Source organism: Ursus americanus, chromosome 21, assembly GCF_024610735.1.
Source record: "Ursus americanus isolate L20-20 chromosome 21, mUrsAme1.1.p, whole genome shotgun sequence".
In the NCBI taxonomy this organism is placed as follows: Eukaryota; Metazoa; Chordata; class Mammalia; order Carnivora; family Ursidae; genus Ursus; species Ursus americanus.
This window is the reverse complement of record NC_142147.1, coordinates 41,068,183-41,080,324: the sequence shown is the minus strand read 5'-3', so window position 1 is coordinate 41,080,324 and position 12,142 is coordinate 41,068,183. Positions and strand designations below refer to the sequence as shown.

The 12,142-nt window shown below is 44.0% G+C and overlaps 2 protein-coding genes across 3 annotated transcripts in view; one reads left to right on the top strand and one right to left on the bottom strand.

Moving 5' to 3' along the window:
- ATP4A (ATPase H+/K+ transporting subunit alpha) overlaps window positions 1–12,142 on the top strand; it is a 77,005-nt gene that overhangs the window by 25,414 nt on the left and 39,449 nt on the right. The window lies entirely within an intron of this gene.
- On the bottom strand, window positions 3,981–4,590 carry PMIS2 (PMIS2 transmembrane protein). Its single transcript, XM_087853377.1, has 2 exons — window positions 4,285–4,590; window positions 3,981–4,109 (listed from the first exon to the last, which is right to left on the bottom strand). The coding sequence occupies exons 1-2, from the start codon at window positions 4,588–4,590 to the stop codon at window positions 3,981–3,983; spliced, it is 435 nt and encodes a 144-aa protein (XP_087709503.1).

Here is a 12,142-nt window from a genome sequence, read left to right as displayed (position 1 = left end):
TACCACACGTGCGCACACACACACACATACACACACACGCTGGAATATTATTCAGCCATAAAAAAGAATGAAACTTGCCGTTTGCTACAACATGGTTGGAGCTAGAGAGTATTGTGCTAAGTGAAGTAAGTCAGTCAGAGAAAGACAAATACTATATGATTTCACTCATATGTGGAATTTAAGAAACAAAACAAATGAGCAAAGGAAAAAAGAGAAAGAGACAAACCAAGAAACAGATTCTGAAATATAGAGAACAAACTGGTGGTTACCAGAGGGGAGGTGGATGGGGGATGGGTGAAACAGGTGATGTGGATTAAGAGTACCCTTACCATGAGGATCACTGAGTCATGTATAGAATTGTTGAATCACTGTATTGGACACCTGGAACTAATATAACACTGTATGTTAACTATGCTGGAATTAAAATAAAAAACTCAATTAAAAAAAGATATCAGATTTGAGGGACACAATTCAGTCCATAGCAATGCTCAAATTCACTACTCAGGGCGCCTGGGTAGCGCAGTCGTTGAGCGTCTGCCTTCGGCTCAGGGCGTGATCCCGGCGTTCCGGGATCGAGTCCCACATCGGGCTCCTCGGCTGGGAGCCTGCTTCTTCCTCTCCTACTCCCCCTGCTTGTGTTCCCTCTCTCACTGGCTGTCTCTCTATCACATAAATAAAAAATCTTAAAAAAAAAAAATTCACTACTCATCAGAGAAATGCCAATTAAAGCAATAAGGAGCTATTACTTCTCACTCATCAAAATGACAGGAATTCATAGGATTGATGATATCATGTGCTGCCAAGAAGGCAAAGAATGATTCTTTCAAACACTAGGGCTGGCAGTGCGATTTGATGAAGGCTTTGCAGAAGTCATCGTAACTTTGCAGAAGTTAGCCATCAAAGCGTCCAAAGCCCTTTATGCTTCAACCCTGCAGTCCCACTTCTTGGACTCTATCCTAGAGAAATACTTGCTCATGTGAACAGAGAGGAATGCTCATGGATGTTCTTTGCAGAATTGTTTGTGGCAGCCAAAAGATAGGAATAATCTAAATATCCATCAGCAGGAAGGTCCCGATAGTAAATTTGGCAATCCCTGATGTAGCCCACCAGGCGGTTATTTTAAAAAGGGAGAGAAGAGGACGCCTGGGTGGCTCAGTTGGTTAAGTGCCTGCTTTTGGCTCAGGTCATGATCCCAGGACCCTGGGATCAAGTCCAGCATCAGGCTCCTTGCTCATCGGGGAGCCTGTTTCTCCCTCTGCCTCTGCCCCTTCCCCTGCTCATGCTCTCTCTCTCTCTCTCTATAAATAAATAAATAAATAAATAAATAAATAAATAAATAAATAAAATCTTTATTTAAAAAAGGGAGAGAAAGTTACGGTAGGGGTTTTCTTTTGTGGGTAAATGACTGGAAGAGGGCACAGATTTCTTCTAGTCTGTGCCTTGTTTCAGGAGCAGTTTACATAGGTGTGCGTTTTGTGAAAGTTTGTGGAAGTTCATTGGTATGCACATAAGAGTTGTACACTCTTATGCCCTTCAATAGAAACATTTTTAAAATTAGAGACCCAGTGTACTCTTGATTTAAATGAGACTCAGATTCTCAAACTCTTCATTTAAATAAGAAATCCAGTCCTATCATGGGTTATTGGAGAGTATTTCTTGAATGGGAAAGTATTGTTTTTCTCTTTTTAATTCACACATCCATGGATTTCATGCTAGTAATCTCCTTCTGATTTAACAAAGAAATTTCAAAAGCACATCTTTTTTCCAGAAAATAAGGACATCGGTTTAAGTCTCACCACAAGGGTGATACAATAAATGGGTCATCAGAATTGAAGGCTGTAAGAGGTTAAGAATCATAATCATAGGACATGGTAATAATGTCACATCCTGAGTGTCCTAAAGTTTGTTAAGTTTTCAGGGGTCAGAAATAAAATTCGCCAAACTAGTTCATGGTGCAGAACAAAATCTGCTCTCCTGCAGCTGTTTATTCTAGTGATACTCTCCCTCTTGTCCTGGTCAGGATATCCTTATCCTCCCAGACACAGAAGGGCCTACAGGTTCATTCCAGGGGCTGGAATCCCATGAGCTATCATTGAAGGAGAAATGACAGGTCTGAGAACATGGGAATGTACCCTTTGAACCAGAGGAGGACAGAGGGAGATTATTCAGAAGTGGACTACAGGGCATGAAGTGTTGAAGATCTTCAGGAAAAGATCATCAACAACTAGTAGTCAGCAGAAAAACAGTGTGATGTCAATGTGTGTAGACACAAGGCATATGGAAATGCATAGAAAGGTAACTAGAAAGAGTTACGATAAAGTATTGACAGCAATTACCTTCAAGAAGAGGAAAATGATATCTCGACCAGCCATGAGGTGAGCTCCTCCATACTCTTTGTATTACTTGATTCTTTATGAGGATGTATTTATGTGAACATTGTGTAAATTAAAAATCCCAAATAAATAAATAAACAGGTTTCAAAACCCAAGGAAAAAAGAGAATTGAAAAGTTACCTGACCTGGGGCTCCTGGGTGGCTCAGTTGGTTAAGCGTCTGCCTTCGGCTCAGGTCATGATCTCAGGGAACCCAAGTTGGGCTCCCTGCTCACAGGGAACCTGTTTCTCCCTCTCCTCCCTGCTCGTGTTCTCTCTCACTACCCCCCCCCCAAATAAATAAATAAATAAATAAAATCTTAAAGAAAAAAGTTACCTGACCTACCTCACAATGGGGAATTCTTCTGGAGAATTGGGAACAATTAGTGAAGGGCCACATAGATAACTGAGCAAATAAATAGTAGAAGAAGATGAGAAGGAGCAGGAAGAGGAGGGACAAGAGGGTCAGAAAGTAGAGGAGAAGAAGGCAGAGGAAAAGGAGGGAGAGAAAAAGAAAAGGAAGAAAAATCTGAAGGATCGCAGGCAGATGGGTTGCTTGGCTCCTGAGTTCAAACATTAGTCCAGCAAGAGTATGTAATCAACATCATGGCCCAGTCTGGGTTCCAATTTGGGTTTGTTCGTGAAATTAAGGTACCAGTAAGAACCCCTGGGTGTTTGTTGTCCATGGTGTCAGCCTAGATTTCTGTTTTCCTTCATTCTGGATGGCTCCCGTGTTATCCCTGGCTCCCCTCTGGTAGTCACTCCCACCCTGGCACTTGGCATTCCTGTAGACTCTACCTCCTTTTCACCAAGCTGGGATATGGGCTAGCCTACTTGGCTGTCTAAGGCCATTTCTTCCTAGATCTCCACACCATGCAGCATATTTTCTTTGTGATCTTGGAGCCTCTGTAGGACTTATTTGTGAAGAGGTAATACAAGTGGTATCTGGGATCTTTGACATCTCACCCCTTCCTGAGACACAGGCCTCAGGAACCTCCTTAGGGATATATTTGCATCTAATCTCTCTTTCTCTACTTCCCCTATTCTATGAATAGGGGACCATTTACCTTTGACTGGGAGAGAGGTGGTCTTCATCAGCTCTTCCACTAAATCTACTGTTTATTTCTTGAAGTCTTTCCATTTTCCCCCTAGCAGTTTGACTTTGGGATCTCAAAAGCTGGAGGAGATTTCTGTTTTTCTAGAAAAAGTAGAGATAAGAAACACATAGCCCCAGCAAAACACAGATGCTGATTCAGAAACAGACACACACATGCAAACATATGAGAAGCTGGAACATTCCCTTCATTTTTATTGGTTTAAATAAATATTTTTCTGAAAGAGCAGCCCAGTATCAAAGAGCTAAGCATATCCAGGGCATGAAAGTGAGGACCCCCAAGGTGGATGAAGATGGCTCTGGAGGCCAAGAGGATGAAGTAGTATGATGTCCCTAGGCTAGTGGGTTGCTTGGATGTTGAGTTTCTTGGCTGATAGGTTTCTTGGCTAGAAGATGTCTCAGATGTTGGTTTCTTGAGTGGTGGCTGATTTGGCTGGTTAGTGTCTTTGGGTGGGTCCTATTTGGAGTGGACCCTTGGACTACTTGGCCTGACCTTCACATAAATAGGACATAGGCATAAATGATGCCTAAACCGATGAGTATGGCGAATACATCCAGCCAACCAGTTCGGCCTGAGTTGATGTAAGCGTCTTCCCATTGGCTGCTCTTGTTGGCCTGCAAGGTCTGTAGGGACGGGAGCTTTAGATGTGGGCTCCTGAGTCCAGCCTTGTGACACCCTTGGGGAAGGGCTGGAGACCAATGGTCACTTAAGGGAAACCCCTACCCGGGTCCCAGGAGGGAAGCAGGTGCAAGGGGCTGGTAGAGGGCAGGATGGGCCATGGCACAGGTATTGCTTTACCTTGTAACTGAAGAATACAGCTATTAATCCCAGGGGAGGGAAAATAATTGCAGCCAGGATGGTCAAACATAGGTAATTCGGGGCATAAAACGCCAGTTCTTCAGGTGTCTGTGTTTCCTGTGGCGGCTTCTCAGGGGCCCCCGCAGTGGGTGGGTCCCCTGCAGCGGGTGGGGCCCCTGCAGCCGGTGGGGCCCCTGCAGCCGGTGGGGCCCCTGCAGCGGGTGGGGCCCCTGCAGCCGGTGGGGCCCCTGCAGCCGGTGGGGCCTCTGCAGCTGGTGGAGCGCCTGCATCGGGTTTTGGCGGCATGATCTTTCCACCCACACAAAGACAGATCCCGAGTGTCTTGAAAACAGAGAGCCAAACCCACTATACCTCCCCTTGTTCTAACCCAAGACTCCAGCATCCCAAGACTCCAATGGTAGAGGCCACTTCTTCACAATGGAGAAACCAACACCTCAAGTCCTGATTGGCTGTCTGCATAAGGGGGCGTGGTCCCACGATTTTCTTGTTCCCCAGGTGTCTGAGCTTGGAGCCAGGTTCCATCCTCTACCAGGACATTGACTCCACCCGCCCTGATAGGGATTGGTTGAGAGCCGTTGTAATATCTGATCCTGGCTCCTCCTTGCTGCAGACCCCTATCTGCAGGCCTCACAGGAGGGCAGTACCAGAATCACCTCTCAGAGAATGGTGGGAGAGAGGAAGTAGACAAGCCCAGTAAGAAAAATAGGAGATTTACAATCAGAAGGGAAGGAAAAGGAATAATGTCAATAATAGATTATAAAATGTTGAATTAGAAAAGAATTCTTCAGTCCATACTGACAGAAAGAGAGAGAAAGAAGGTGAAAAAGAGGAAGGTCTTTCTTAAAGTATGATGCCATCTAGTAAGTGTGGATGGAATGATGGAAATGGGAAATCACCATTTGGTAGGCAGAATTCTAAGATGGCCCCAAGAGTCCTGCTCCCCGGTGTACACACACCTTTTCCCTGTTATTCATTCAAGTAATAATCTATGTGCTGCTGTGGAGGGATTTGGTACTTGTAGTTAAGTTCCCCAATCAATTAGGTTTAAGACAGGAAAAATATCTTCCATGAAAAAACCGTAATCCGGTGAGTTCTCATAAGGAACCAGGTCTTACTGGCAAAAATGATTCAAGGCATGTGATGGAGTGCAGTCAAGGGAGATACTCCATTGCTAGATTGAAGATGGAGGAGGCCACATGGCAAGGAATGCAGGCAACCCCTAGCTGAAGTGGCTCCCAACTGATAGCCAGCAAGGAAACGGGACCTATTTTATATCTATAAGAGCAAGGATCTGAAATCTGTGACAACCGTATTTGTTTGGAAGAGGATCCTAGCTCCAAACGAGAACAAATACTGGCCGAAATCTACCTGGATTTTAGCCTTGTGAGATTCTGAGCATTCTAGAGAACCTAGACATTCTGATCTACAGAACTGTGAGTTAATAACCAAGTTTGAGGGCACTTGTTATGCATCATTAGAAAACCAGCAGCCATTTCAAACACCATAGTAATTAGTGACTCAGGGAAGAATTATCAGTGGATGCTAATGCCACTGGGTTTTAGCTGAGAGTTCCCTTTGCTGGTTGTTTTAGGGGGGTGGAGGGTGAGAGGAGCCAATCTGTAAAGACTTGTAAGTGGGTAGGAGATGACACAGTGAAGTCCACAAATATAGATTCCAAGATGATTTGTCAAAGACACAACTGTATTGAAGCACAGGCATGGACCTGGAAGTGCCAAGAACAGCAGGAAGGGACATACTCAGCGGTCAGCAAAGTCTTCGTGTGCATAGTCTTTCAGCCTCCGCCTTGCCACAGAAGAGTGGCCCTTGGGCCTGGAACACTTTCTGACCAAGAGCTAAAAAGCCCACACAGCCTGCAGGGTTCATCACCTCATGTGGGAATAGCTTTCCCCATTTCAGGCTCATCGTGTATTCTTTTCTTCTGCTTAAGTGTCTGTGCAGTGCTGGACTGTGTTGTATCTTTCTTGGCAGCTCTGAGACCAAGATGCAGCAGGCAGAAGTGTGTAGACTTCTATTTCTGGTGGGTTGGCATTGTGATGGTCTTTGCTACCCTCCACGTATTTGGAGTCCTCTCCTTGTATTGGTAACTAGCGCATGGTGTTCTGCTTGACTGGATGAATAATTAGCTCAAAGCATTTTAAGAGGCAAGGTGGATATTCCAGAACAAAAAATATGAGGTGAGGGGAGACAGAACCAAGGTTGGGTGGGATGAAGAATGCAGATTGCTTTCTGGAAGGTCTCGAGGATGGTGGGACCTTGGATTGGGGGTGAGGTCTTCTCGACTAGTGAATCTTTTGTCTGAGGTGGCTTTGATATGGTAACTTATCTGGGTTCTGTATTTCTGAGCTCAGGTATCCCTCATCAGGTGAATCTCTTGACTGCAGTGCTCTTTAGCTGGTGGGTCCCTTGGCTGGTGGGTCACCTAACAAACAAGAGACTGAACATAGAAGGTGTATTTATGTGCATGTAATAGCCGGTAAACTCAGGAAAAGCATTTGACCTGAATGTGTCCTTGCTGTGGAACAGTTTGCTTCCCAGTTTTCTTTCTTGATCTGTTGGGGGATGATGGTGGAAAGAATGTGTGGCTTTATAGAATGAATTGAGAGTGCTCTTCGGGATCTCCATGAAGGCAACAGAGCCAGGACGTCTTCTACCTCCAGTGCTCATTTCTGTGCAGAAACAGATACAGGGGTGGGGAATGGGTTGTATTTTCTGGAGGTTAGGTCTTGGGCAGGGGTGACAGTGCCCTGTCTTCATAGTGTAGACAACAGCTGGGATTCCCAAGGGGAAGGTTATGATGACTAAAGACAGTGGACAGATTTGATGACTATTCTCTCTCTACTGTATATCTCTTGTTTCCTGTTCTTTTTCTTCTTTCTTTCTCTCTTTTGCTTTTTTTTTTTTTTGGTTCTTCTTTCTATGTATAGAAGCTTTCTTGGCTTGGGCAGTTGGGTTTCAATTTCCAGAAAGTAAAGTATTTGGCCAGAGTCCTTAGGTAGGAAGGGACAGACTACCTCCTTCTGAGTCCTAGTCAGCTACGTCTGAAGGCATTGCTTGCTTTTCCATGATTGAGAGACTCAAGTTCTGCCCCTGTCTTTAAACTCCAGACTGGTTCATCAAACAGACATGCTGATTACTCATCTAAGTATGCCTAGATGACCTGCTTTCTAATTGGTTTTGTCTTCAGGGGCAAGTCTGGAAAGGTGTTAGTCCCCAGGAAGCTTCCTCCAGCACCCTTGGTACCAGTTTCCCAGAGTGCCCCACAGCTCTGGAGAGTGGGAGAAGAAAGGGAGACACCTGGGCCAGCATTGGGAAAGAGCCAGGAAAAGTCTCCACAAGGAGAGCATGGACAAGCTTGTCAAGACCTGAGATGTATCTTCTCGATTTAAGGGCAGAGAGGTGTTAATACCTTCAGTGAGGGCAGTTTCAAAGGATCAGTGGGGGCAGGTGCCATAATGTGGGACCCAAATGGTTTACAAGAAGAGGGGAGTGTAGGCAGAGTGTAGATAACATTTTCTGAAACTTTGGAGGTGAAGAAGAAAGGAGAGGCTGAGAAGAATGTGGGTTCCAATTTCTAGGGCACTAGAGGGCCAATGACTGATTTCAGAGTGTGAGGTGTGCAAGTGGAAATGATATACACATTTGCTTCAAGAAGTTTGTTGATGAAGGGCCAAGAGAGGCAGGACTGGGATAGGAGCAGGGGAGTGAGAGTGATTTTTTTTTTTTAAGATGGGAGAGACTTGGGCATATTCCACTGGATGGAGATGATGAAAAGATAGTACATGGTCCCATGTTCTGGCTCTCCTTTTGTCTCTGGAATTAGGGATGAACACACAAACAAACCCAGAATCATAGTTTGAGAGGGCTGGGGGGTCACAGGGAGTGAGTTTTTTTTGTTGTTGTTGTTTTTGGTGGGAAAGATGAGATAGACAATGTGCCAGTGAGAGAGAGGATGGAGATGTGGGCGAGACGATTTAGTGGGGCTGAGGACACTCATTTGTTCTCCCTGTAGCCTCAGTATCAGAACAGGACCTGACACAAAGTAATTGCCCAATAAATGTGGACCGAATCAACATGCCTGGGTCTTAGAACCAGACTACCTAGGTTTGAATCTCTGCCATGCCCCTAACTAGCTGTATTGCCATGTGCAAGTCACTTAATCTCTCTGGGCATGTTTTCTTATCTTTAAAATAGGGATAATAATGGCTTCTCCCTCATTTAATTATGACGATTAAGTAAATGAATATATGTAATGTAGGTAAAATGCCTGGTACATAGTATTATATAAGATGTTGATGATGATGATGGTGGTGGTGGTGAGGAAGGAGGAGGGGGGAGAAGAAGAAGAATGAGTAGGATTCAGAACATGTGGGAACCATCCTTCACCCTCTTCGTGTTGGGAAGGAGGGTTGGAATGTTGGGAAGGAGGGATGGAATGTGTGTGGATGCAGGCAGGATATTTATGAACCCGAAGCCTTAATCACAGATAGTTTCGTTGTAAAGAAAAAACATCCCCAAAACTAGCTTAAGAAGGGAAACTTCTTGGGGCGCCTGGGTGGCGCAGTCGTAAGCGTCTGCCTTCAGCTCAGGGCGTGATCCCGGCATTATGCGATCGAGCCCCACATCAGGCTCCCTGCTCTGCTGGGAGCCTGCTTCTTCCTCTCCCACTCCCCCTGCTTGTGTTCCCTCTCTCTGGCTGTCTCTCTGTGTCAAATAAATAAATAAAATCTTAAAAAAAAAAAAAAAAGAAGGGAAACTTCTTGTAGGGCTACAGGGCCCTCTCAGAGGTATCTAAGGAAAGAATATTTAGTATTGCAGGCATATCAAACAGAGTTCAGTCAGGACAACAGACACCATAGGTATTTGCAGCGGGGGGGGGGGGGTTGAAACAGAGGTTGCCCACGCAGGGATTGGAATCCTGTAAGAGCAAAAGGTAGACTAAGGTAACTCCATTCCTACTCCTAGAGCTGTGAGGACAAAACGAAGAGGTGGTGTTACAGGACTTAGAGAAGGCGGAGCTGCGTGGCTGATGCTCAGACCTCTGAAGATAAGGTACATCCTAATGGGGAGGTATTAGGACCACAAGCTGGTGATGCCCTGCAGTTCCTCCGATCTCCAGTGTGTGGCACTGCAGGCAGGCAAGGGCGCACAGGAGAGCCGTTACTGACCGGCGGGGGAGCAGGACCCAACGGAGCGCTGATGATGACTCTAAAACATCATCAGTTCTCAAAGTCTTTGGTTTCAGGACCCCTTTCACCCTTTAATTTTTTGAGAACCCCCCAAAAGCTTTTGCTTATGTGAGTTGTATCTGTTGGTATTTTCTATATCAGAATTAAAGCTGAAAATTAAATATTTATTAATTTTAAAATAACAATAAAAAACCTTCCCATGTTAATACAAATAACAGTGTTGTCATGAAAATAACTATATTTTCCAAAACATTTGTGAGCAGAGTGGCATTGTTTTACATTTTTGCAAATTTCTTTAGTGTCTGGATGAAGAGAAGAGAACTGGAATCTCATACCTGCTTCTGCATTCAGTCTGTCGCTGTGTATCACACATCATGGAGCCCTTGCAAAACTCTGTATACTCATGAGAAAGTGAGGATGAAAAAAGCAAATTACATCTGTGTAAGGAAAACCCCAGTATTTCCTTCTGTTTGCCTCCTTTACTACTCAAACAGAATACTCTACTTCTGGTCACCAAAGGTGTAGGGATTTTTCTGACAGCAAGCAATTCTGTGGCACTAGCTGGATGTCCTATAATTTAATTCTGACACTGTCTATCTAGACGTAGTATAAGATCTCACAGGTTAAGGGCTCAGTCCCTGAAGACTGCTGCTTCTTTTCACATGCCAACTGCAAGTAGTAGGTACCCCCCCCCCCCCAGGTTACCCACACCTTCTGCCCGACTTGGCTACAAGTTGGAGGTTCTTATGACCTCTTACCCCTTAGGACCTCTGCACATAAAACTATACAACATTAGTGAAACATATTAGAGAAGACCTAAATATAAGGAAGGATTAGACCATGTTCATGGATTGGAGACCATATGATAAAGATGTCAACTCTCCCAATTGACCTATAAAACCATTTTTATTTTTTTGGTGGACATTGTTAAGCTAATTCTAAAATGTATATGGAAATCCAAAGCCCTAAGAAGAGCCAAGGCAATCTTGAGGAAGAAAAACAAAGTTGGAAGACTTACAGTAACAAATAGCCAGCCTTGCTAGAATTTTATAGTAACTAAAACATTGTGGTATTTGTGTAAGGATAGACATGTTGGCTAATGCAACAGAGTCTAGAAACAGACCCACATATATGTGGTCGTTTGATTTATGGTAAATGTGGCACTATAGTTTAGTTGGTAGAGGATGTAATTTTCAATAAATGGTGCAGGGTGAATTGCATATCCATATGGAAATAATTTGTTTTTTATGTTTTTTAAAAAGATTTTATTTATTTGAGAGAGAGAGAGTGCAAGCAGGGGGAGGGGCAGAGGCAGAGGGAGAAGCAGGCTCCCTGGGAGCCCAATGTGGGCTCAACTGGGATCATGACCTGAGCCAAAGGCAGACGCTTAACCAACTGAGCACCCAGGTGTCCCTGGAAATGATTTAATCTAGACCCAACCTCACACTATATACAGAGATAATTTCCAGAATGATCACAGATACAAATGTGGAATATAAAACAGTTGAACTTCTAGAAGAGAGAGTAGAAGACAATTTCATGGTTTTAGACAAAGCACAGATATCCTAAATAGGACCCAAAACTAAACATGAGGAAAAGGTTGATAAATTGGACTACATTAAAATGAATAACTTCTATTCTTCCCAAAATGCCATTAAGAGAGTGAAAAAAGAAAGTCACAGCATAGGCAAATATACTTGTGCTATGTATATTAATGGCCAATGACCTATACCTAAAAAACATGTAGAGTATCTACACCTTAAAAACAAAAAGATATTTGGGGCACCTGGCTGGCTTAGTCGGTGGAGTGTGTGACTCTTGATCTCAGGGTTGTGAGTTCAAGCCCCACATTGGGCATAGACCTTACTTAAAAAAGATATTCAACAATGAGACAAATAACCCAGGTTTTTGAAGGAGCAAAGGATTTCAATAGACATTTCTCCAGAGAAGATATACAAATGACTAAAAAGCACTGAAAAGATATTCAACATCATCAGTCATTGGAGAAATGCAAATCAGAACCACAATGAGATATCACTTCACAGCCACTAGGATGGCTCTAATAATCCTTTTTTTTTTTTTTTTTTTTTTTAGGAAAAATAACAAGTGTAGGTAAGGATAAGGAAAAATGAGGACTCTTATTCATTGCTGGTGGGAATGTGAAATGGTGCAGCTTCTTCTTTTAAAATATAGGCTTTATGAGCACCTGGGCAGCTCAGTCCTTTAAGCGTCTGCCTTCAGTTCAGATCTTAATCCCAAGGTCCTGGGATGGAGTCCCACATTGGGCTCCCTGCACCACAGGGAACCTGCTTCTCCCTCTCCTTCTGCCGCTCCCCCTGCTTGTGCTCTCCCTCTGTCAAATGAATAAATAAAATCTTTTAAAAAATAAATAAAATGTAGGCTTTATTATTATTCAGGTATGGCGGGGCCAACAGATCAGGAGATGATGGCCATTGAAAAGATAGATCATTACTCATCTTTCCTAAGAGGAGGGGCCCACCACACCATGCAGGGCAGTAGGAGAAGTGCCAAGGTCAGCCAGGAGACAGAGGAGACGAGGGGAAGACATGGGCAAAAGCCTTTCTAGTGGTTTTGGCAGGAAAGGCAGGGCAAAGAGGGGTAAGCAGGCT

Excerpts from the sequence above, each read along its gene's own strand:
- PMIS2 (XM_087853377.1), bottom strand. The coding sequence starts at position 4,590 with ATGCCGCCAAAACCCGATGCAGGCGCTCCACCAGCTGCAGAGGCCCCA. Across the intron at positions 4,110-4,284 it reads CTGTATTCTTCAGTTACAAG|ACCTTGCAGGCCAACAAGAG; the intron begins GTAAAGCAATAC and ends CCGTCCCTACAG.